Raw genomic sequence first — 27924 nt, 5'->3', positions numbered from 1 at the left:
GTAGTTGCACTAGTTGGGGTGAGGATTTAATAATGTGGGTAACTGTGAACCACTGTGTTGTACAGCTGAAATCAATATAAGATTGTCTATCAACTATACTTGAATTAAAAAAGAAAAGAAAAGAAAAGTATACAATCTGAAAAAAAAAAAAGAATGGTTATATGGCCCTTATTGTCAAATAGTAGGTTCATTAAGAGAAATTTTTTCTCAACTTGAACATAGAAAAATTTCTCTCCACAGTCATTGTATAAAGGATGGTGAGCAACTGACAAAGAACATCCCAATTATAGCTCTTCTAAAAAAATGAAGCAATGGTCTAATCCATGGTTTTCTTGTATTACCATGAATCCTTGGTGAAAAGCCAATTTTAACATTAAAACCTAGTGCAGTGATGAGAGAAAAGAGAAAGGAAGAATTGATGTGGTTCAGTTATGTATTTGTCTGGGTATCTAACTTATTAACATCACAGGTAGAAATTTTGGAGATGAGTTAATATGTTCTCATTACAAAACAACTTTAAAGGCAACATAAACAATTTGAATAGGAATATATTCTCTCTGTTGACGGAAATATCCACAGTCTGTAAATGTCGAGAGAAAGGGTAAGAAGAGTAGAGAAACTAAAAATTGTAGTTCCTACTGTATGCCAGAGAATGTTAAATATGTTCCCATTTTATAGGTATTAAATAGTGCTATTTTTACACATGAAGAAAATGAAGTTTGAAGGTCACCAAGTTAGGAAGTTTGGGAAGCTAGATTTACTCATTTCCAACTCCATTGTACTGTGGTAGTATGCCAGGTACTATGTCAGATGCATGTTACCAGGTAGCAGTGAAGATGAAAACAGAAGAGCTTAACTTATATTCTTGTCCTAATTTGAGAGCTAACCTTCTACTTTGAAATATTTTTGCTTTCATAGTGACTGCTAAACATTATTTGAGCCTTCTCAGAATCCCCAGGCACAGTGAACTCTTCCCTCCTTTGTATTTTGGAAAATTATATACACTATTAGAGATTCATCATGATTTTGTTTATTTTAAAATATTTTTGCCTTCATAATAACTGCCAAACATTATTTGAAGCCTTCTTAGAATCCCTAGGCACAGAGAACTCCTCCTTCCTTTGTATGTCAGTAACAAATGTATACACTATTAGAGCTTCATCATGATTTTTGTTTACATGGTTAAAAGCTACTGAGATAAAAATCTGCAGACAAGGCCATAAATAACTGTCTGGCTTCTGCTTGCTTTTCGTTTAGTTTTCTCTTCTCTTTTTTTTCAGTGTCTTAAGGTAGAAGTTATTGAGCTGAGATCTTTCTTTTTTTTAATATAGGTGTTTACAGCTATAAATTTTCCTCTAAGCCCTGCTTTAGCTGCATTCTATAAGTTCTGGTATGTTGTATCTTCATTTTCAGTCGTTTCAAAGTTTTTTCTAACTTTTTTCATGATTTCTTCTTTGACCCATTGATTATTTAGGAGTATCTTGTTTAATTTTCACATATTTGTCAACTTCCCAAATTTCTTTCTGTTGCTGATGTATGTCTAATTTCACTGTAATCAAATAACATACTTGGTATGAGTTTGATTTTTATAATTTATTGAGACTGGTTCAAAGACCCAGCATATGGTCTACCTTGGTAAATGTTCCATGTGCATTTTAAAAGAACGTATATTCTGTTGTTGTTTGAGAGAAGGCTTTTATAAATGTCAGTTAGGTCAAGTAGGTTGATGATGCTTTTCATGTTTTCTATATCCTTACTATTTTCTATTTGTTCTATCAACTAATGAGGGGTGATGAAATACCCAATTATAATTGTGGGTTTGTCTATTTTTCCCTTCAGTTTTGACAGTTGCTACTTCATTTATTTTGAAGCTCTGGGTGCACATATTTGGGATTATTATGTCTTCTTGATGAATTGATCACTAAAGATCATTAGGTAATGTTCGTCTTTATCTTTGGCAGTAACCTTTATTCTGAAGTCCACTTTACCTATATTAAAACACCCACTTTACCGTTCTTATGTTTAGTGTCTACATGACATACTGTTTATTTCAAGTAAGTTTCGTGTAGATAGCATACAGTCAGATTTTAGTTTTTTAATCAGTCTGACAATATCTTTTAGTTGCAGCACTAATATCATTTATATTTAATATAATTATCAGTAAGATTTGGTTTAAATTTATTATCTTGCTATTGTTTCCTGTCTGTCTCCTCTTTCTCTGTTTGCTTTTTCCTGTTGTCTTTTAGATCACTTGGGTATTTTTAAAGATTTTATCCCCATATTGGCTACTTGCTATACTTTATATTTTTTAGTGGGGGCTTGTCAAACTATTGCCTATGGGTGATATCAAGCCGACCATTTGTTTTGTAAATGATTTTTTCTTGAAACACAGCCACCACCCATTTGTTTATGTAATATCTATGGCTAATTTCATGTTACAACAGTAGAGTTGGGTAGCTGTAACACAGACCACATGGCCCATAACACCCAAAATACTTAGTCTCTGAGTCTTAACAGAAAAAGTTTCCTGACCATTGCTATGGTTTAAATTGAAAAATTAAGCTCCAGTAGCAAAAGCCAGTTCTTCAGATAATTACTCACATTTTTTTCTTGGTTCTTATTGTTCTTCAAGAGTGTGATAATACAATTATGAATAAAAAAAGCAAGGGTCAGCACTCCAGTCAGCTGTGGGAACTGAAATCTTATCTCTAGGAGAAAAAGAAGGGGGAAAACCCACATTAACATTGATAACTAGAAAATGAATATTTAGTAGCCCAAAGTTGATTAATAAAAATCAGTTGTTTCTGTTTTGTCTAGGGAATAAGAATATTAAAATATCTTTACAAAGTTTCCCAAGGCTATCATTAGGCTTCAGCAAAGTAACTGAAAAGGAATTTTAAAATGACTACTCTGTGAGGGTACTTTATGTCAGTTATTCCTGTTTGAGGTTACACAACTAGTATGTGACAGAGCAGGATTCAAATTCAGGGTCTGTCTGACTCTAAAGTTCTTCCTCTTCTAATACTTGAATTTGCCAGAGAAGTACCTTTAGAAAAGGAATCAGGGAAGGGAGAACTGGTCATTTAAAATTCTTGAATGGTAAATCTAAAAATCATTGCTTAAAAATACTGGAAAAAAAATGTCTATGTAGATGAGAATGGTTAAACTATGACACAGCTATTTACTGGTACACACTATATAAGAATAGTGTTTAGAGCAAGAGTTTATGCTATGCCAAATGTTTATGATTCAAATAATATGTGCAGTAGGACTTTTATTTTTCAATGTGTGTGTGTGTGTGTGTGTGTGTGTGTGTGTGTGTGCATGTATGGGATTTATTTAAAGTAACCACCTACCTTACCACTTATAGTCTAAGTTTTCTACAATAAATACAAAGTTACTTTGTATATAAGAATAATAAAATAATATATGATTTAAAAGCACTGCCAGTTTCTGCCTTTGAGGTCTGCCAATACAAAAATGAAAAAAATTGCTATTATGGAGAATAAGGTGATGATTTACTTGTGCTGAATCCAGGCAAAGTAGGTGGCAAAGTGGAGAAAACCCATCTCAGGGGATTCCTTAGTGTAAAAATAGGAATGAGAAAAGAAAGTCCACTGACTTTTTGCCATAATATTCTACAAAAAGAAGTGAGGACTAAGAATCAAGTATTAGCTTTAAAAGATATCAGGAAGTAAGAAAACAAAAGTTATATGCTTTTTTTTTCTATTAAGTTTTTTGTTTGTTAGCTTTCATCTGAATTTTTATCTGTGGAAGCAATTTATTCTGTGGAAGTGTATTTTTCTTAGGAAAATGCCCCCCTTTTCTACATATAATCATTAAAAATTTTCACATTTCAGCAATAAAATGTGGGGGCAGGTCTCAGTTCTGTTAAAAAAAAAAACCCTCTCAATAAATTGTGAAAAGAAGGACACTTTCTTAACAAGAAAAAGGCTGATCACCACAGATAACAGTCAGCATTATACTCATATGATTGTAATAGAGGCACCATTTTTTGGAAAGATGACAAAACTATTATTTATATATGACCTTATTATTTGCAGATATTCTTTGCAGAGAAACAACTGACTCTTTACTAAGAATTCAGTCATCAAATTACAAAGAAAAGAGCAAGAGAGGCAGAAAAAACAAAAGAATTACAAAATAACCAAAAGGCAATTATCAAAATGGCAACAGTAAGTACATATTTATCAACAATTTCTTAAAATGTAAATGGACTAAATTCTTCAATCAAAAGACAGAGTGGCTGAATGGATTAAAAACACCAGACCTGGCTAGATGCTGCCTAGAAGAAAATCATTTCAGCTTAAGGACACACAAAGACTGAAAATGAAGGGATGAAAAAAGATATTCCATGAAAATGGAAAGAAAAAGAAAGCAGGGCTATACACTTATATCAGACAAAATAGACTTTAAGCCAAAGACTGTAACAAGTGACTGTAACAAACAGCCAAAGCAATTGAGAAAAAAGAACAAAGCTGGAGGCATTGTGCATTCCAATTTCAAACTATACTACAAAACTATAATAACCAAAACAGTATGGATCTGGAAAAAAAACAAGACACATTGATCAATGCAGCTTAATAGAGTCCAGAAAAAACCCCAAAAATATATAGTCAGTTAATTTATAACAGAGTAGCCAAGCATATACAATAGAGAAAGGATGGTCTCTTCAAATGGAAATGGGAAAAGTGGATAGCAAAGAGTGAAACTGGTCTCCTTTCTTACACCATATACAAAAATCAACTCAAAATGGATTAAATACTTGAATGTAAGATCTGAAACCATAAAGGTCCTATAAGAAAACAGTGGTAAGTTCCTTGACATTGGTCTTGGCAGTGATTTTTTTAAATTTGACAACAAAAGCAAAAATAAACAAGTGGAACTATATCAAACTAAAAGGTTTTTGCACAAGGAAAACATTAATGAAATGAAAATGCAAGCTACAGAATGGGAGAAAATATTTGCAAATCATTTATCTGATAAGGAGTTAATAACCAAAATATGTAAGTCAACTCACACAACTCAAATAAACACCCAAATAAACAATGGGTGGAGGAACTAGATAGACATTTTTCCAAAGAAGACATATAAATGATCAACAGGTACATGTAAAGTTGCTCAACATCACTAATCATCAGGGGAATGCAAATTAAAACCACAATGAAATATCACCTCACAGTGGTTAGAATGGCTATCATCAAAAAGACAAGAGATAACAAGTGTTGGCCAGTACCAGAAGAAAAGGGAACCCTTGCCACTGTTGGTGGGAACAGAAATTGGCACAACCACTAAGGCAAACAGTATGGAGGCTGCTCAAAAAATTTAAAATAGAACTACCATATGATCCAGCAATCCTACTTCTAGGTAGATATCCAAAGGAAATGAAAGCAGATCTCAAAGAGATACATACATTCCTATGTTTGTTGCAGCATTATTCACAATAGCCAAGATACAGAATAACTTAAGTGTCTGTCAATGGATGAACAGACTAAGATATACACAACCACATAATGGAATATTATTCAGCCAAGAGAATAAAGAAAATCCTGTCATTTGTAACTACCTGGATAGACCTTGAGGGAATTATGCTAAGTGAAATAAGTCAGACGGAAAAAGACAAATAGTATATGGTATCATTTATATGTGGAATCTAAAAAAGCTGAATTAATAAAAACAGAGACCAGAATGCTGAGTACCAGAGGCTGGGAAGGTGGAGGAAATGTGGAGATGTTGATCAAAGAGTACAAACTTCTAGTTACAAGATGAGTAAGTTCTGGGGATCTAATGTGCAGCATGGTGATTATAGTTAATAATAATGCTGTATTATGTACTTGAAAGTTGCTAAGAGAGTGAATCCTAAATGTCTCCACACACACACACACACACACACACACACACACAAAAAGGCAATTATGTGATGGGTGTTAGCTCGTGCTATGGCGGTAACTGTTTTGCAATATATAAGTGTATCGAGCCAACACGTTGCATACCTTAAACTTACACAATGTTATATGCAAGTGCATCTCAATAAAGCTGGAGGGAGGTAAGAGTTCAAAGTAGGTAGCTATAAAGAAAAAATATTTATAAAAAATCAACGTCTTTCTTATATGCCTGCAATAACGGTTAGAAGATATAAAGACAAAGGATCCTATTCACAGTTAACAAAATGGACATACATATTATTACATATTGTTTAAGTTATTTCTAGGCCAGAACTAGGAATAACTTTAATATTAACATGCCAAATTTATACTAAAACATTATAAAACATTACTGTGGCAGCAACAGAAGTGTACTACTCAGATCGCCTTTCATGTGAGAACCTGATACAGGGAGTGCAGGTATCTGACAGCCTCCAGCTGCAGCCCCTTTGGGATCTGCTGACCTGTTTCAGCAAAAGTCACACTCTCCCTGGGCAGCTCCTGGCCAATGACTGAGCACAGAAGGATATGAGGGCGTGATCACTTTCGCCCAGTCCTGGAGTCCTCTGCAGGCAATCTTTGTCAGAGCCTCACACTGGGTTGGCTAAGACTTTCTTATTCTATTCCTATGTAATCCTCCTCCTTTATTTTCTTTTGCAGGTGTGAGACATGTGGGGGTCTGATGTAGCCACCTACTCCTGCTCACTCTCCTCTCTTTCGTAAGTGCTCCACCAATAAATTTCTTGCATTTCTAACTCCATTTTTGTGGCTGTTTCCTGGAGAACTGAAACTGACACAGTTGGTACTAGACATGGTCTAAGGAAGCAGGCAGTGAGTTGGGATCTGGGCCCTGGATCACTCATCACTTGAATGATATTTTCAACAGTGCTTTAGCGATATCCCAAGGTTCTTACAGTGCTTTTATTAAAATTGATTTTCTATATATTCTGTTAATTAATAGAATGAATAAATGAAGCTATAACACCTCTGACCTCAATTTATTTTTTTATTTTTGTATTTGACTGTAGCAGCTCCATTATGAATCCTATTTTTAGACAGGGAATTATAGGACTACTCTTTCTCTACCCTACTGAATTTCATAGAACCCTATCTTCTAGTTCAGCCAACCCCAAATAAGGTGGAAAGAAAGTCTCATACCCAGCCAGAGAGTTATTTTTAGTTTAAAATAGAAGGCTCTTCATGATCTGGCCTTTGCCTCTCTATCCTTATCTCCTATCACCTTCCCAACAAGTATTCTTTCACTCCAGCCATCTGAATTCTTGTAATTTCCTAAATGGGTCATGTTATCTCAACCCTTAACTGTTGCTAAAACATGCTGTTCCCTCTACCTGGCATACAACCCTTCTTTGAATTCTTCATTGAAATAACTCCTTTTGGCCCATCAAACATTCTCTATTTGGAACCCTTCTGTGATTCCTAATTCTTATTTACATTCCTCCATACTACTAGGTCCTTATGTATATCTTTGTACCATGATCATTAATTCACAAATTGAATTATAGTCTTAGTGCTCAACAACATGCTCCTGGAACAGCAGTGAGCCATGCCTTTTTTGACAATGTATGCATGGTACATAATCAGACGCATACACTTATTTTCAAAATAAAGGACTCTCACCCACGGAAGTGGTCAAAATTATACTTTAAATTGTTCTTCAGAATGACTTTGGTTTTTGCAAAATAGTTTTTAGATTTCAGTAAGATCACTTCAATTTAGCTGATTTTCTGATCTCTCAAAGCAATCAACCTCTATTACCCCTAAGATGCCTTGTGAAGCAACTTTGTTAGTTGACCCTTTTCCAAGGCAGGTATCACTGTTGTTTCTAACTTGTCAGAGTGAGTAAATATCCAGTTTTTTCCAATTAGCCAACAAAAACTGTCTCTGAAAACCTGAGATTATATTCTCAGCATTATTTAGATATAATTCACATACATTTCACCTACTTAAAGCACACAATTAAGAAGTTTTTAGTATGTTCACAGAGTGTATCACCACCATAGTACTTTATCCCTTTCTGTTACCAAGTAATATTCCACTGTATGTATATACCACATTTATATATCCATTCATCAGCGATGGAAATTCACATTCCTTCCACTTTTTTTGACTATTATGAATAATGCTGCTATGAACTTGCACGTACAAATTTTTGTAGGAAAACAGGCATTTTCAAAGAACCCAGACATTTAATCCATGATCACTGAATAAACAGATTCTTTCCTTTACAAAGTGGTTTTAAAGAAGCCCCAAACTTCCAATTTTCAAACTGCCCACTTTATTTCTTTAAGATGGCATCTTAAGAAAGGAAGTAAGCTAAGGGGGGAAGTTAATTGCAATAAACTAATCTGACAAAGGACTTAATCTAGAATGTATAAAGAACTCCTATAAATCTACAAGAAAAAAGAGACAGAAAAATGGTCAAAAGACTTGAAGAGGCACTTAACAAAAGAGGAAATCCAAATTGCCAATGAACATACAAAAATATGTTAACTTCATTAGCCATCAGGGAAATGCAACCTAAAACCACAGTATCACTACATATCCATAAGAAAGGCAAGATAAAAAAGAGAAAAATACAAGTGTTGGTGAAGAGGTGGAGCAACTAGAACACTCAAACACTGCTGGTGGGACCTAAATTAGTACAATTATTTTGGAAAGCTGTTTGACAATATGTACTAAAGCAAAATATATGTATATCCTTGACCTTGCTGCAAGGTCCACTTCTAGGTTTATGCTCAAGAGAAAGAAAGCAACTGTATGTTTGCCAAAAGATACGTACAAGAATAAAGAGTGCTGCAATGAATATGATAGTCAAAAACCGAAGACTATTCAGATGCCCCCAACAGTAGAAGATAAACAAGCTGTAGTATAGTTATACAATGAAATACTACTGAGAATGAACAAACTGTAAAAACACACAACAAAATGGATCAATATCACAATATAATGTTGACTGGAAGAAGCCAGACACAAAATAACACATACTGTATATTCATTCCATTTATATTAAGTTAAAAATACAAGCAAAATTAGCCATTGTGGTTGGAAGTTAGAAAAATGGTTATCCTTACTGTGTTCAGTTTATGAAAATTAATCGTTATATACTTGACTTGTGCACTTTTGTGTATGATATATTTCAATAAAAAGTTTAAAAGCAAAACAAAAAATGATGGGGCATACACGTAAAACATAAGAGAGAAATTCCATTATATTCAGAGGCATTAACTATCAATGAGTGAGTGGTAAAATGTAGTCTGTTCCTAATGGAAAGTGAATAACAGAACTATTTAAAGCATATGTGGTTTGAAAATTATTTTTTTCTGGTTGCAGAGGAACACAATGCTGCTATCAAATGGTAATCACGCCATAGTCCTTGAGAATCAATGTCTAAAGTCTCTCTCAAATGAGTATGAAGCATTTAAAAAAATGTAATCCTAATTGCAGTCTTCAATGTGTCCTAATTGTTGAAAGTTAAATAGTATATATTACATGGCTAACAAAAACCAGCATTCTCTTCCTTTATACCTCCAATCCTGAATCTTGTTTCCTAGAGGCAACTGATTTTAACTCTATTTATATTTGGCCTATTTTAAATTTATAGTCTAGCTTATTTTTAAGTAATACACCTATATTCTTTTCCTTTTCTTTTAAATTTTATCCTTGTATATCCTTGACCTTGCTGCAAGGTCCACTTCTAGGTTTATGCTCAAGAGAAAGCAACCATATGTTCACCAAAAGATACGTAAAAGAATGAAGAGTGCAGCAATGAATATATGACAGTCAAAAACTGAAGACTATTCAGATGCCCCCAACAAATTTTAGACATGATCCATTTTTTCTACCAAAGGACTTTAGTACTTCTATGTTGCTATTACCAGTCACACTTTCTCATCTCCTATCCCTCCTACATAATCATAATTTTGCATTTTGTAAAATCAATACTCAATGTTTCAGTTTTTATGATTATCATGTAATATTCATAGTTAAGCCATGGAAGGTACTATTACATTTTCTTTCTTATATATAAGTACTTTTGTTGACCTGTTTTTCTGGAGGTAATATTGACTTTTTCCTTTTTGGTTGTCTAATTTTGTAGTTAACACTAATTTTTCCCCAAACTCTCCAAAGAATAGTAAAACTCCACTCTATCTATACAACACATTAAAGAATCTTTTCCATATAATTTTTATTCTCAGAAAAAGTGCCTCCTGGGGGTGTCAACTTGTTGTCATCTGGGCTGGCTTCATAGCTGTTTCCTAGGATATCCCTTCACCATCACAATGGGGATTTCCTGATTTACTACTTCTTTTTGGTGGTGCACATTTTGAAGGTTTTTCATGAGAAAGAGTGCATGGAAGGTAAAATTTTGTGCCTTTACATTCTAAAAATATCTTTATTGTACTCTAACACTTGAATGAGAATATGGTGGGATTTAAAATTTTAGGTTAGAATAACTTTGAGATCTTTGATGACACTTTCACTGTCTTCTAGCTTTCAGAGTTGTTAAAAAGTCTGATACTATTCTGATTCCAGACCTTTTGTATAGACCTTTGTCCTTGGAAGCTTCTGGGTTTTCTCCTTATCCCTGGTATTGTGAAAATTTTCTGAGATGCTTTGCTGTGGGTCTTGTTCATGGTGCTGGGCACTTTGGGCCCTTTTACATCTAGATATCAAGATAGAAATTTATCTTCTTCAGTTCTGGGGAAATTTCTCAAATTATTTCTTTGATAATTTCATCTTTATTTTTTTCTCTTCTCTACTGAACTATTTTTCATTGGATATTAGGCAACCTGCATTAATTCTCTGATTTTCTTTTCTCTCCTATTTTTCCTTCCTTCCTCCCTCCCTAGCTCCCTCCTTCCATCCAATCCCTCTCTCCTTCCCTTGCTTCCTTCTTCCCATCCATCTGTTCATCCATCCATCCGTCCGTCCATCCATCCATCCGTCTGTCCATCCATCCATCCATGATTTCTAATCTACTTTTTGGGAAGTTAGCTTTATCTTCCAAATTTTCTTTGAATTCTTAATTTCTATTATATTTTTGACTTCCAAAACCAAACTCCCTCCTTCTTCCCTTGGCACCCAAAAATTGTTTCATGGATATAGCACTGTCTTTCGCCACTTTGAGAATATTATTTTTTAGAAATTTTCTTTCATTTCCTCAGTCTCCTTTCTCTTCAAGTTCCTTTTTACCCTTCCCTGTTTCATTTTCATGTAAGAGACTGTCCACGAATAGCTAGTGATTTTTGTTTGTATTGAGAAGTGAAGTACTAAAAAAATGTTAATGTAGTAGACATCTAAATGGTCCAATACAAGGAAGGTGTCTGCCTTTTCTTTGGCAAAAGCCAAATATCTGAGACTTTAGGTCTTTCCTCTTGGGCTTGTCAGTTTCTCCAGAGGAGAATCCTCCATTATCCTATGCTGGCAGCATTTGGGGAGCCGAGGAGTAAAGAAGAGAGAATTAGAGGGGTATAGGACAGGAGCATATAGTCTCATCATGTAGCACATATACTTTCACTTAATCCTCATTTCATACTGGAACCTTATTCCTACCCTTTATTGTACAGGCCTGACAAACTAAATTCAGAGCCTGTCTCATTCAGTTTATCTCTTGCTAGGTTCAAGAGGGAAAGGGGCATTATATCTAACTTTTCCTGATTTAAACTTCCAGGGAATTCTCCCATTTTAAGCCCTTACCCTTACCCTTGCTTTCAGACTTACCCAAATGCCTCCAAATGGTGAGGGTTCTAAGAATTCTGAAGCTCAAACTGGCTTCCTTTGTGGTGGATTCCCTCTCAACAGGTACTTACATTTCAGCTTTCTCTGCTTTTTTGTCAGTTATCAACCATCAGATTTCCAGCTTCTGAAAAGCTGTGGCTATCTTTTGTTTGCTATTATGTCTTCTGTAGAGTCTCTCTGTGTTTAATTTTTAAATTTATTTCTCTACTATTGTTTTAATGGGATTTAGGAGGGAGTAGAGGCAAACACATTAATTCAACAATTGTTTATTGAGCACTCACTATGTGCTAGGAAGTATAGGCTTTGCGAATACAATAGTGATAGAGAAGTATAAAAAAGAAAACCTAAGAACATCCCTTTTCGCAGAGAGCTAATATTCTGTTAAGGGAGACAGATATACAGGTAAAAAGATGAATACAGGTATTTCTTACCATCTGAACTTTCACTGTCTGAATGCAAGAACCAAGTAGATTTGGAAACATTTTTAAACAAATCCCTTGTTATTTTGACTTCTGCTACCTTCTATCTGAAACTCAGGAACTAAGTAGGTTAGAATAGGTATCCCTAATATTCCAACTCATTATCAGAATCAGGAACTTAATAGATTTCAATAACTAGAGAAAAGATTTGGTGTTGGTGAGAACTCTGAAGAGAAGTAAGGCATAAGGAGGAAATGGAGTAGACAGGAAGCTTGGGAAAACCTCTCTAAATACTAACCATGTAGCTAACTGGGAAAAGACAAGAGCATTTCATGTACAGGGAATAGTAAGTACAAAAGATTCAGAGCTAGGAGGGTGCTTTGTGTTCTTGTGGAACAGCAAAGTGGTAGGGGATGAAATCAGAGAGGAAGCCAGGGCCTGTGGACTTTGATCAAAGCCTGCTTTATTCTGAATGAGATGGGAAACCATTAGAGGCTTTTGAAGATTGTGTTTTAAAAATGTCACTGAGGTTGCTAGGTGTAGAACAGGCTACAGAGGGGAAGACAAGAGTGGAAAACAGTGAAACTAGTTAAGGGGCTACTACAATAATCCAGGTGAGAGAGTAGTAGCTTGACATAGCTCTTTTTGGTGGAAATGGTAAGAAGCAGTCAGATTCTCAATTCATTTTTAAAGTAGAGCTGACATGCTTTGCCAATGTGGGGGTAGGGGTGGAGAGAACAGTCTAGTATGACTCCAAAGTTTTTGAACTGAGCAAGCAGAAAACGAGCTACCATTTTCTGAGATAGAGAAGCCTGGGAGAAGAGCAGGTTCACAAGTTGGTGGGATGGGGGTGGATGAGAAAGGAAACAGCTACAGTTGACCCTTGGACAACATGGGTTTAAACTGTGAGGGTCCACTTTTATGTTGATTTTGAATAAATACATTGGAAAATTTTTTTGAGATTTGCAACAATCTGAAAAAATTCTTTTCTCTACTTAACTTTATTGTAAGAATATAGTATGTAATACATATATATTATAAACACATATAATACAAATATGTGCTTAATTGATTATTTATGTTATCAGCAAGGCTTCTGGTGAACAGTAGGCTGTTAGCAAAATTTTGGGGGAGCTAAAAGTTATACATGAATTTTTGACTGCACAGGAGCCCAGCACCCCTAACTCTTGTGCTGTTCAAGGGTCAACTGCATTTGATTTTTGTAAATTTATGTTTGAGATACCTTAGTGGAGATGTACAAGGAGCAGGTAGATACATGAGTATGGATTTCAGTGAAGAGATCTGGGCTAGGGATATGAAACTGGGACTAATCACCACATAGACAATACATAAAGCCAGGTGACTAGACAGCATCACTTAGGGACCAGAGGTAGAGACAGAAGAGGTTTGAGTACTAAACTCCTCAATGATGGAGGGATAACTCCAACACTTAGAGGTCAGAAATACGAGAAGGAACAGTTATGTTGAAGATTCAAGAGAGAATAGGGTTTTAGAAGTTACGTGTTTTAAGACGGAAGGAGTAACCAAATGTGCCCCATGATGCTAACAGGTTGAGTAAAAAGAGATGTGAAAACTGGTCAAAAAGTAAGAGTCATTTGATCATTACTGGAGTGACTGGGGCAAAAGCCTAGCGGAAGTGAGTTCATGGCAAACTGGAGGAAGTAGAGACAATGAGCATAGACAACTTTTTCAAAAATTTTTTCTTTAAAGGGAAGCAATAGCTACAGGGGAATTGGGGTCACATTAGTTTTTGTTTTTAGAATGGAGATAGGTTTTTACACAGGTAGGACTAGTTCAGTAAAAGAAATGTGATGTTGCATATAAAAAAAAAGGAGATAACTGCAAAGTCAAGTCCTTGTGTAGGTAGGAAAGGATAGGGTGAAACACATGAATAGGTTTTTTTTCTCATTATTTTTCCAATTACCTGGGAAGAAGGGTGATGGGATCTACTGCACTGAAAAAGAAATCTTTAGAAACAAAAATTTAATCAGAACTACATAAACAAAAATTCTATCATAACTACAAGTTTATGTGAGTTCTTCATCAGTGAGGAATCATACCCTCCAAAGTTCTTTGATTCTTAATTAGCCTTTACTAAACAGATTTACACATATTTTTATTCTTGACAAATTCTTTAATCAAAATAAAGTAATTAATTTCAGGGCCATAAATATTAACACAAGCTTTTTTTAGTCTCCATGATTTGCCCTTCATATTATTTAGATATGATTAGATAGCTTAGGTTAATATCTATATAAATATGGTCCCTTTTCTATCTTCTAAATATTTATACTTTCACTTTCCCTCATATTTATCTCATGTACATGATTAGCAGAAACTTTTATCACCAAGACTCTTAATATAAATCAATATGGACCTAATTTTAGAAAATGATACCTATTTTTATCATTCAATGAAAGAACTAGCTTAAAGCTGTCATTTTCATCAGTGACCACTTTTAAATACAATCTGGGAAACAAGGATGCCTTCAAGCCCCAGTACTTTCTTTATCTTGAATTTACACTGACTTTTAGTCTTTTTGGGCTGCTAACAGAAATAAAAAAAATCAAAGCTAATGCAGCCAGATCATCTGAAAACATGTAACTGTGGTAATGTAACAATGTCCACTGACCATCAGCTCAGTAAACCTGGAAAGCCCAGGATGCAGTAACAAAAGAAACAAACAGATTGGTAGACAACTATAACTGCAGACTTCAGCGAGTGACACCAGATACAGCATAGAGACTTGAAATTCTAGTCTCCAGATTCAACAGTTGAAGAATGGAAAGAAAGCAGTTTTTCTAAACTAACAACAGAATTTTGAACTACTTTCTCCCTATTAGTTTTCAGATACTAGTATAAGAGTCACTTCCATTTTCTCTTCTGTCCCCTCATTTAGCTTATCCATTCATTTGCTTCATGGTGCCTTTATTATGTCCCAAATCCTCTAAATTTGGGTGAGACTCAAGAAATTGCCCAGTTATAAACATGAGAAAAAAAAAGGAGGGAGAAAACATTTAATAATCATTTTAATTAGCCTAAAAAAAAGTTAAAGAAAAAAAACTATAAGGGGAACAACGATGCTAATGAGCAGTATTATCCACATATATTAATCACTGACCATGTTCTAAGTGTCCGAAATTCTAGGGGTATGTTTTCTCAGAAAATTCTATGGAATAAGCTCTTGACTTTTTCAACTGCACTGTAACTTCAATGAACTTCAACTCCCAAAAGGCAAAGAAAGACAAAGGGCCCTGGTCACCCCTGACTGCAAGAAAAACAGAGTAATTTCAACTGTATTCCTGTTTTTAGTTTAACAATGTTAATAAAAATGCTAATAAAAAAAATACTATTACTTGTTTTAGAATAGCAATAGTTGATACTAGTAAACTATTATATCATATTATTATAATTTATTAATTTTTATTTGGTCACAACAGCTCACCTGGTACAAAAAATTCTGTTGGCATATACCAATGAAATTCCAAATGAAATCCCAAACGAATAGCCTTTAAGGTGACAAGGAAAATCAAATAGAGAACGGACACTGTGCCTGCGAGGAAAAATTCAGAAACCATTTATCATCTTTGCATGTTACAGGCTAGTTTAAAATCAAGCGTTTGCTTCTACAGTCTTATCAAAGTTTGGAAAATTGTTACTTTCATTGATTATACCAATTAAAACCCAAGTAGGATCTAAAGAACAGAAACAAGCTGTTTGAGTTTTCAGAAAACAAAGCAGAAAACACATAGTAGGCCTAAAAAGAACCGAAGGAAGGTAGCTCAGATATTGCTGAATGCATAACTGACTTATTTATGAGCTGAGTTTAATGGAGGACACATGCAGGGTCCATTACAAAACTGAAGGTTGTATAGGAGGAAAAGCCCTATTCTTTGTATTGGAATTATTAGAGACATCCAGTAAGTTGTAAAAGTCTGACACAACATTTAGTGTAAGACGATATGAAATTAAAGTAGTGCATGTGGATCATAAACCAATTTGAGAAAGGTGATAAGCCAAATAAATAATCATGGACAATCTCCTCTAGTGGTTAGATGAGGCTTTGACTGGGCTTTACTACTTGAAAGAAGAGAGGGGATGCGAACTCAACAGTCCAAGCAGGTTTATTGCTGAACCTAAGAGGGACCACTCTGTCCTGGCCAGCAGAACAAAGGAAAAAGAGAGTCTCTAACAGGTCAAGAGGCTTTTTATGGCCAGGGCTTTGGCGGGCTCTTTGAGGGGAGGGGTTGGGAAAAGTGAGCTGTGGCTTGCTCGTGTGTCCTCTGGAGGATGCTTGTAGCCTAAGATGAAACTTAGGTCTCTCTGAGATGGTGGGTGGGCTTATTCAAAGGGTGGTATTCAGGTCCGGATTCTATCACTACTTATTAGATGGAAAGATTCCAGATGACATTCACAGGTATTATACACAGGGTAAAGTGGGCATTCTGAATTTTTTGTAGTCTAAAAGTCAGAGGATTATTCCTTTTAAGAAATTAAGTCCAGTCATTATGGAGTACTGTCAGAAAATATGGGAAGTTTTCTAGAGGAATTAGATGCTAATTTCTCTTAAGAAGCTATAATTTATTTTAAAAAGTGAAAGTACCTGAAAAAAATCAAAAGCAGAATATCCTTAAGGAGGAGGAGAATAATCTGGTTAGAAATCTGGTGATTGTTCTGCCCAATTGAGCAAATTTTTCTATAAGTTTATATGCGTACTTTTAAAGATCTGTTCCGTAGGAAAGTCGGCAAGCAAATCAGGAAACCACAAATGAGCTATATAAGCTGTACTGTGGGTTTGGAGATGAGCTCATTCAAAAAGAATGAAAACAAGAGGCCAAAGCTTATATAACCACAACTCTTGATATTCTGTGTGTCTGTGGCAGTCTTAGGAGTAAATCCTGTTGTGAGGCAGAGAGGTATGGAGAATTACCCTTACCTCCTCTTTTTGTCTTCTATAAACCTAAAAGCCTTATCCCTGATGTGATGAGTAATCTAATTATTTTACACTCTTTGCTGCCTACCAGATCAGGTCTGCAGGGAAGAGGAGAAATCCTAAGGTCTATTTGGGGTTATCAATTCTTTCTGCACGATATCCTTGTCTTCAGTTAAACTGATCTGAGCTTTCACTGGGGGTTCCTTTTGCCATCTTAGACATGGTGTTATAAAAGAAGACAGGATCAAAACACCCCTTTAATAATTCAGAAATTCCTGAAATTTCTTCAGTGATTTCAGAAACTTCTGAAAAATGGGGCTCACACAAAGAAGTCTGTTCTTTTAAGGAGGCAATAGTGTTTCAGGAAAGAAAAAGCCTTGAGAGAAATAAAAAGGAGAATAAAGCTAAGGAACTTGAGCTAGAGAATGACATCCCAGGTTAAAAATCAGGTGATAATTCTGTGCTATATACTCTTAAATAGAAACCATAGGAAAAATATTCCATACCCTCCCTCAGTCAGTTCTAATGTTTCCACACCTTAGAACTGAGAATTCCTATAAAACCCACTTTGATTTCTCCTCCTGAAATCTTAGTCTATTTCTTCTAGTTGTACCCTTAGAGGAAATGAGGAACAGTTGTTCAATAAAGACAAAATAGGAAAGCCATAATTCATCTTTAAAAAAGGGGGGACTTGGACTTGAAATGGTCATCCACATTTTTCTCTGTGCCAAACTCCATAAAGAACACCAGAAAATCAGGGTAACATACAAGTGAACAAATTAAACATACATGAACAGGCCTGAAAGGCAACTCTCCTGTCAGACCGTATTTCCACAGAATCCAGCATATATTCTACTACACAGAGGCTCTGTAACATAGTGTGACTTACCTAGGACATTAAATTTTGAAAAAAATGAAGGAGATTTGAAATTGAGCAAGGGCAGGAGGAGCACTATGAGGTACAAGGGCACTGTGTTGAACTTATTCCACCACTTTTCAAACTGTTGGAGTCCCGTGTTATTGGTTGAGAAAATCACAGAGCCATTGTCAGGATGGCCGCCAGCCCCGGCACTTGGACAAATGACTGCAATAGGAAAGCATCAGTTAGAGGCCACAGGAACAGACCACAACTGTCCCCAGAGCCTGACAGGTGCTCTATCAACCTCAGCTTCTACCATGAGTCCTTACTTTCTCCTTTCTGGGAAAAAACAAAGGGTTATATTTAGATATGGCAGGAATCTTTTACCTACAAATAATTAAAGGTGGGGAATTCTTAGAAACTTTTGAGGTTTACCCTTAATTTCTACTGGAAACTATAAAATTATCTCACCAACTATACTTTGGTTCCATTCCAGAGAAAAAAATATTGGACTGAATGGTATTTGATCTTATTTATACAATAATATAAAATATATCACTCAGGGTAACTGTTGTGATAATAATCCATACAAACGCCAATAAGTAATCCTCTAACAATCAAAAAAAAGTGGGTATCACTGAATTAGTCGCTATGTTACTGCCAAAACCTAATCATTGTTTATAGCTTAAGAATCTTGAATTCCAGAAGTCTGGAGTAATTCTCTTGGAAGTTTATCGTACTTTCTAGCAGCTTAAGAGCCCAGATGATATACAGAGAACAAGGAAATAAGTAAAATGTGTTTTTCCTAACACAGATATATGAGGAGCAATTTCTTCTGTTAGTAGACAGACTACAGATCATCCCTACTGTGTTTCTAATTTCTTAACAGTACTTTTGCTAACAATCAGCTCTTTGCAAAGAAATCAATGCTGGTGAAAAATAGTCATACTGAGCAACAATCATACTCAGCACTAGTCAAAGAGAAAGTGATATATTCATTGTAAGTTCTGTTTTCAATTTTATTCTCTGTTCATTATTTGGCATGCCACAAAGGCAGTTTTCTTCCTCCTTCTTTCTTAGTCAGCATTTTAACATATACTTTTTTCTTCAATGCTCTGGACAGAAGTGAATTAACTTGAATCTTTTTCTTATGCTAATGATTAGAGTGGTAAAGAGTACAGGCTATGGCAGTGAATTGACTGGATAATGAACCTGACTCTGTCACTTAAGAGGTAACTTGGGGCATGTCACTAACTTCTCTGGATTTGATTTTTGTATCAAGAAAGTGGATCTAAGAGTATCTTCCTCATAACAGTTGCTATAAAAAATTCAGAATAATGCCTGGACAGAGTAAGTATATAATAAATGTCTATAATTTTTTACACTAATTGAGATGGTTTCACATTGTTCATAATAAACAGAAGAATTAAGAAGTACTAGTATCAACATAAGATACTACAAAAAGTAAACTACTTTGTTGATAGGGTTCTCCAAATTATCAGTGTAACTGTGGTATTTGTGAACGCAACAACAAACTAATTCCCTACTGAAGAAATCCCAATAGATATTAATAAACTAGTTTCATCAATTAGTACCAGAACAGCTATCTATAGTAAAATGAATTTCTCTTTTAAGAAAGGATGGTATTTGGGTCTTTCAAAATTCTGAGGTAAGGGATAGGGTACAAAAGATTTATTTTAAAATTATATTAGATATTTTAATATAATTATTCAAAGGTGTATGTGTGTTCACAGAAATAAAAGCTGGCACTTCACTCACTCATTTTCTATTACTAACAAAAGACACGTTAATCAGTTTAATAAGGAGCACTCATTTTCTATTACTAAAAAAAGACATGTCAATCAGTTTAATAAGGAACAAAGAAAGACACTAATGCTTCAAGAGAGGGCAGACTTCTTCTGTCTGTTCATTTTATTCCCAGAGCCTAGAACAGTCCTTAACAGGCTTAAATATATATTGAATGATTCGTTCTTTTAGTGATCAAAGTGTACTTCCATCAAAATGATATCAATTTAGTATCTCTGAAACTTAAATACATGAAAGCTTGAGGTGATAATCAAGGTTAACCGCATAACTGTTAAAAAGGTTACATTAGTTTTTACATTCATTTTCCCTGTGATTGCCATATGGATAAAACCAAAGGCCACAAAGGTTTATTTTTAATAAATAAATTAATAAAGGAAAGTTTAATAAGAAGTTACTTTTTTTTGCTAAACCTTCAATTAATTTTTTCATATTTACTAATCTCTGTTCATTATTAGGATACAGATTTGTGTATCTTAATATTAGGAACTAAACAATAAATATCTAAAACTAAGTTAACAAACTGAGAACTATGCTTCTAGACTTCCAAAACAACTGGCAGTGATACATGTTCTTGAAAATATGTATTCATTATTCATAGGTACATATATTTGCTACAAATGTAAGCTATAACTGTGAGCTGCATAATATGAACTAAATATTGTTTACCTCACATTAACACAATCTTTTGTGGGCTTTTTTTTTAAACACACTAATTGCCAACAATTAGCAACTGGCTTACTTAACATAAAGATGATGATTTTGCATTAATCATTCACCTAAAATAAAGTCAGAGGTTCTAACTTAAATCCTTTCAAAGCAAGGTAGGGAATAAAGAAAGAAGCTAACTTTAAATTCCAAACTACTTACCAGGGTTGCTATCATTGGTACTCAGTATAGTGTCGGTGTCATTAATCTGATGGATAAAATCTAAAAATTAAGGAAAAAACATAGTTTAACACTGAATAAAACATGCTAATTGATCACCCTATAAAGCCTTTTATCTATAAAAGTCTCTTCAGATCTACTGTGTGGTAATATTACCTAGTACACTTAACCAAGATGCGTCACTGTTAACATAGGTTCACCTTCTAGCTTTACTTACAGGACTAAGGTCACTGGCTTCACCAGCCCACTGTGGAAAAATTATACAGGAATGAGGATTAAAAAAAAAATCTACCCCAAAGCTGAAGTTAGTTAAACCCCCAGAATAATGTGTAAAAATTTTTCCCCTATACTCACATTAATTTATATTAGTTCCATATTATATAGAGTAAAGTTCAGAAGTCTGAAGAAGGAGAAAACCAACACTCCTAATAGCCAAACTTATCTGGAAAATCACTTAAAGTTTTTACAGAGTACATGATTTTATAGATGGAAGACTATAGAGTAATTATTGCTCACAGGTACCACTAAGTTACACTAAAGGAAGTAGCCAAGTAAAAAGTATATGCAGATATCTAAGCATTCATGTCATTCTACAGTGAATGACAGGATGGGTAGAGAATGTGTTTTCTTGCTAGCCTGAGGGAATCTGTTTTATTCTGTTAGATGTTAACCTTTTAAAATTTTAGTAAGCATTAATAAAAGTGTTTGATGTGAAACTTAAAGGATATGATAAAATATGTTGATTAGCTTTTAAGGTTAAAATAAATTAAGCATGTGAATTATTCACCTCCATTGCATGTATGTTTCTCAAGATAAAATAAAAGAAGTAATTTAGTGTCCCAGGTGTTAAGATTAGGAGTTAGGAATTTTTATGTTAATCACTGATGCCTAAGATTTACATAAGGTTAGTAAAACCTTGATACAAAATATATTGGGTTGAACAGTGTCTCCTCAAATCCATACCCACAGGAACCTTAGAAAGTGACCTTATTTGGAAATAGGGTCTTTGTTGGCATAATCAAGTTAAGATGAGGTCATACTGGATTAGGTAGGCCCTAAACTCAATGACTGTTGTCCTTAATAAAAGGGAAATTTGGACACAGATACACTGAGGAGAGATGGCCATATGAACAGAGAAGTGAGATGGAGTGATGCAGCTACAGGTCAAAGAATGCCAAGCACATTCAATCACCAGAAGGCAGGAAAAGGCAAGGCAAGGTTCTTCCCTAAAGCCTTCAAAGGGAACCGAGCCCTAGTGACACTTTGATTTTGGACTTCTGCTCTTTAGGACTGTGAGAGAATAAATTTCTCTTGTTTTAAGTCAAACAGTTCATGATAATTTGTTATGACAGCTCTAATACACCAAGGCTCAACATGGACAGTCTGAGAAAGAAAAACTATAAGGTAACATCTCTTATTAAAACGTGAAAAGTTCTAAATAAAATATTAGCCACACTCTTCCCAAAAGTAAACTGAATCCAGTAAGAAATTTGAAAATACACATCACAACTAATAAGCTAATTTATCTCAGAATTTAACAATGACCTATTACCAAATGTATTTAGTTTACCATATTAACAACTTAAAGGAAAAAAGCTTTATAATCATTTCAACAGGTAGATAAAGTATTTGATAAAATCCAGCACACACTAATAACATAAGCTCATAAAAACAATAAGCAGGAACACCTTTAAGTTACTAAAGGGTACAACCAATATCCCACAACAAAAATAATATTTAATGATGGAACTAGAGAAATTTCCTCAGAAACAATATAAGAATGTCTACCAGCACTGCATCTATTCAACTTTACAAGTTTATCTAAAAAGATGCACGTCTATACATGTGTATAAACATATGTATGTATGTCTGTGTATATATACATGTGTATATATATATATATACACATACACATACAAATTACTTAAAAATAATAATTAGATAGGAAGTTTTCATTATTCATGGACAATGTAACTATCTAAATAGAAAATCCAAAGTGAATCTACAAAATTAGAAACAAAAAGAGTTCAACATGTTTGCTAGATTCAAAATTAATTCAAAAAATTAAGTCCTTTTATAACAGCAATAAATAATTTGAAATTTTATAATTAAAATATATCACTACTTTCTGGGAAAATAGAAATGTTTCATGAATGGAATGTGGATTACATGGATATATCCATTTGTCAAAATTGTATGGCTAAGATTTATGTAGTTTAATGAGTGTAAATTCTATGTAAAAAGAATTGTGTTTGTGTATACATATATATATATATATATTTTCATTGTGCTGAAAATATCTTGTAGTTAGTGGATTGTGTTCACTTTACATATGGTGGCACTATTGAGAAGTTTTTATTTTACTTTCAAGTTATTCTATCTTTTCCATTGTGTTTTTTTTCACGTTACTATTAACTTATAAAACTTCACAAAAAAATTTTATGATACACAAATTTTTATGCATTTACCTTATTAGTCAATGTACTACATTGTTTCAACCAGTACCATAACTGATGTTATCAGGGTACTGAGTCTAGAATTTGACTGGAATTGTATGGGATTTATAGATGTGGAGAGAATTGACATCATCATAACACTAAGTCCTCCTATCCACAAAGCATGGCATAGTTCTCAATTTATTTAGGTCTTTTTAAATATCATTTAAGTTTTTCTTGATAAGGGTCTTGAATATATTCTTTTAAGGCTTAATTTCAGTACCCTAAAATTTTTCTTTTGGTAAATGTAGCTTTAATTTAATACAGTAGCACACTTTTTATTATAGAAAATTTCAAACATACAGATCAAATAGAACAATGTATAGAACTTTCTTGTACCCCTCATCTAGATTCAACAACTATTAACATTCTGCCATTCTTGAATCAATTATACCACTGTTTACCAACCCTTTTTTTCTTCATTAACCCCTTAAGGAGCCTTTTTAGACTTTTTTCCCCTAATCTCCCATCCCATGAAATTTTAAAACCACAGATATACTGTATATTTATGAACTGTATATGTATCTGTTTTATATATAAAAAGAATACTTTTTTCTCCCCCGAGAAACTAATTTTCCCCTTTGGGATCAGTATCATATACACGATCTATGCTTATACCCACATCCCCACTCCAGTTAACTATTATTTCATATATGTGTGTGTGTATATATATATATATATATATATATATACACACACACAATTCTCTTTTCTTCCATGGACTTTTATTCAAAACAACCCCTTCCATCCACATTACTGATCATTAGGGAAACCACAATGAGATATCACCTGGTACCAGTTAGAATGGCCACTATCCAAAAGACAAGAAATAACAAGTGTTGGGGAGGATATAGAAAAAAGGGAACCCTCCTAACCTGCCAGTGGGAATGTAAATTGGTGCAACCACTGTGAAAGCAGTATGGAGGTTCCTCAAAAAACTAAAAATAGAAATACCATACAACTTAGCAATTCCATTTCTGGGAATTTACCCAAAGAAAACAAAATTGGTAATTTGAAATGATATTTCCACTCATACGTTTATCACAGCATTATTTACAATAGCCAAAACACAGAAGCAACATAAATGTCCTTAAATGACTGGATCAGAAAGATATAGTATGTATATACAATGGAATGTCACTTGACCAAAAAAAGAATGAAATCTTGCCATTTGCAGCAACATAAATGGCCCTAAAGAGTACTATGCTAAATGAAGTAAGTCAGACAATGACAAATAGACAATATGATTTCACTTTACTTTGGAATCAAAAAACAAAACAAACAACAAACAAAAAATCCTGAAATAGGCTCACAGACACAGACAACAGATTGGTGGTTGCCATGGAGGATGGGAGTGGGGAGACGGATGAAATAGGTGAAAGGGAAAAAAAAAATTAGTGAGCATGTTAGATATCCTGATTTGGATGATGGTTTTATAAGTGTAGACACATGTCAAAATTCATTGAGCTGTCCAGTAAAATTTGTGCATTTTATTTTAAGTACCTTAACCTGTAATAAAAAAATTTAAGTCTGTTAAAAGCAAATGTGGGTAAGGATGTGACACAAGGGGAACTCTCATAAACTGTTGGCAGGAGTGTAACTCATACAAGAATAATACAGAAAAATTTCGTTAACTTTTAGTAAAGGTAAAAATTTGAATATGCTAAGATCTAGAAATTTGTCTTACAGGTATATAGTTTGAAGAAACTCTCCCATATGCACAGGAAACAGACAAGGACGTTTAATAAAGCCTTGTTTGTAATAGCAAAGTAACTGAAAACAAATGAAATGTCCACTAAGAAGAGAATGGATAAAGAATTAATGGTACATTCATATGATGGAATAGAGCAGTTAAAATAAAGCAGAACTCTGTATTAATGCAGAAGATGACAGACAAAAAGCAAGTTGAAAAAGCATTCATACAGACTAAAAACATGCAAAAGAATACTTATACACCTGTATAGGAAAAGGACAAAATGTGCATGTACCAAATTTTGTAACAAATTCAGGAAAGAAGGAAAATGAAGTTGAGGAGGAGTACACCCGGGGCTTCAATTGTATCTATAAGAATAAAGAACTAATGTAAATATGGCAAAATACTAAGCCATGAAAACTAATTGTGGGTACCCTGGTATTTACATTAGCCTCTACATTTTTTTTTAGTTTCAAATATTTCATAATTTTTCACACAATAAAAATATCTGGTAATAAAGCAATTAAAATGTTAATTTTATTGTTTAAAATAAAAGTAGAATTTATCCATCTCACTCACTTCCCCCTCAAAAGCTCTTAGGGAAATCAGCTGTTGTAATTATGTCAGAATTTATTTTGAAATTTAGTTCTCATGTAAATCTAGATTTTAAGTATATAGGGTTTATTTAAGGCCAGCTAAACCTATAGTAAACAGAGATCTACCAGTCATCAGTCAAAAAAATTTGGAAACTTATTACATATAGAATGAACTTTATCTAATTAAAAATATTGTAAAATGTTTTTGGTCTGAATTTCTAAGTTTTCCTTTAGAATTAAAGTGCCAATTTGGGCAAATTACAATTCTGTGGTATGGTAATAATATATTTACAACAAAAATTCCATTATTCTACTATATCCTAATTTCCAATCCTGATATTTGAAAATAAGTTTTTGAAATTTATTTCCTTGAGACTCTTCACATCAAATTCTTTAGCAATAAACACCAACGAACATCAAACTTTTCTGTTACACTAAAATTTTGTGGTAAAGATTGAAATAACACTTAAAACATCTGCTGGAACTTAGAAATATTTTATATCAATTAGAGAATTTGAAGGAGTATTATTTACTAAACATTAAGCTTTTGGAAATGAACATACACAATATATTTGAGGTCATAACAACAGAAAACAAACTGAATCAAGTATATTTTCCAGAATTGCAGGTATTACTTTTTACTTCATTTATCCCCAGTCCAGAACTTAAAGGCTGAAGCTAAAACATTACAGCAGTTATTGTATCTGAAAGCAACTGTGTTGAAGCATGTGGTATCGATACTTACTAAAAATAAACTTTCCAGTATTAAAAAGAAAGTTAGACATAAGCACCCAATAAACTATCATTGCTCCAATGAGAGACACCAAGGAGAAAAGGAGGCTTGACCACTGCCCAAAGGAACCAAAATAGTATTTGCAGACATCCGAATATTCCCAGGTAGTGGTATCTACTGATGCTGGACCAAAACAAAAGAGAAAGTATAAAATTAGATGTTAATTATATATTCCATATTTACAATTTGTGTTCTCCAAATAAACTTAAAATATTTAGTAAGAAGATTATGGGTATTTTCACCACCAGATATTATACTATATTATGAAATAACAGAAATTAAAACAGAACAAACATATTTAAAAAAGTAAGTCTATGAATTAGCATAGATAACCTGAGAAATAGATTATGGTGTCATAAAATTTTGTGATTAATAAAAGCAAGTGTCTATAAGTTTAAACAAAATCATCAGTAAGGGAACAAAGACATCAAATATTTGGCATACAAATAACATGGAAGAAAGTTTTCTTGAGTCATGCTTTATAACCCATGCCAACTTAATTTCAGACAATTGAGCTAAGAATTTAAAAATTACAGGAACATTAGAAGACAATGTAAAAATAACACCTGAAAGGTCATCTTTTTCTATCAATTGAGGAAACAGAAATTACAATAGAAAAGATAGGCAGATATAAACAAATATAATACAAAAGCCATTTAAATACTGAATGGGAAAAAAATTGACAAGAAATAACAGATAAAGGGCTAATGTCTACATGATATAAAGAATTTAGCAGACCTATAAGAGCACCAAGGGACTCATGGAAAACTGAGAAAGGGATGAATAAATAATATGACCAAGAAAAAATACACCCTTGTTTAGCAGACACAGAAAATAAATGGAGGCAAAGCCTTGTCTGTTGATTCATACTTGCTAAGATTCAGTGAAATAATGTATCTCTATTTAAAAGTTCTAAACTACTTTAAAACAATGTAAAAAGCTATTTCCCTGATCCAGAATTTATACAGATGAGTGGAAGTAATGTTTTGGTATAATTTTGAGAATTCACTACAAAGGACACAATACTCACATTTCTCACATTTTTGTTATTTTTTTAGCAGCAATTTCTACTTTTAAGGGATTGTAACATTTAGATCTTTTGGTAGAGATAGGTAAAAATAAGTTGCCATTAAGAATCAGATAAGAACCAGAGAATTGTTAAGTTAGTTCTAGCAAAGACCTTATTTTATTTTGTTTTTATTAAGGTATCATTGATATACAATCTTATGAAGGTTTCACATGGGCAACATTGTGGTTACAATATTCACCCATATTATCAAGTCCCCCCCCACACCCTCCACTGCAGTCACTGAAAGACCTTATTTTAAAAATATCACTTTTAAAATTATTCTTGTGAGGAAATTAGCACCAAAGTGAATGAATTCTGCAAAGAACTCCCAGCCTCTCTGAATTTCAAAGGTAGCCACTAATTCATGAATATTATCAGTCAGCTATAAATGCTATGAATTAGAGAAGTAAATTCCTAGGCACAAAATAGTTAACACACATGGGGCATGTACACACTAGTGATCTACCTCAACAGGAAATACTTATTAATACCCACATCAAGACTTTATGTTCACTGTGGTAAATGCTTACATATCATAGCTCGTGATTTCACTACTCTGAAGCAACAATAAAGTGTTAAAAAGCCCATCAGCATGATGACACATATTCCAGTTGTAAATCCAGCCTGTT

General features: G+C 33.8%; 1 protein-coding gene across 12 annotated transcripts in view; it reads right to left on the bottom strand.

Moving 5' to 3' along the window:
* SLC38A9 (solute carrier family 38 member 9) overlaps window positions 1-27924 on the bottom strand; it is an 86342-nt gene that overhangs the window by 21341 nt on the left and 37077 nt on the right. For all 12 annotated transcript variants that reach the window (XR_005027717.2, XM_036900337.2, XM_036900323.2 and 9 more), the window contains 6 exons: window positions 27826-27919; window positions 26179-26349; window positions 20632-20691; window positions 17968-18162; window positions 15591-15698; window positions 2602-2708 (listed from right to left, as the gene is read on the bottom strand). Coding sequence is in view for 11 of the 12 variants with exons in the window: in XM_036900337.2 (XP_036756232.2) it covers window positions 2602-2708; window positions 15591-15698; window positions 17968-18162; window positions 20632-20691; window positions 26179-26349; window positions 27826-27919 (735 nt within the window). In the remaining variant the exon portion in view is untranslated. The remainder of the gene's footprint in view (window positions 1-2601; window positions 2709-15590; window positions 15699-17967; window positions 18163-20631; window positions 20692-26178; window positions 26350-27825; window positions 27920-27924) is intronic.

The sequence above is a fragment of the Manis pentadactyla genome, chromosome 2 (assembly GCF_030020395.1).
Source record: "Manis pentadactyla isolate mManPen7 chromosome 2, mManPen7.hap1, whole genome shotgun sequence".
NCBI lineage: Eukaryota > Metazoa > Chordata > Mammalia > Pholidota > Manidae > Manis > Manis pentadactyla.
Note: the sequence above shows the minus strand (reverse complement) of the source record. Positions and strands in the feature narration are given on the sequence as shown.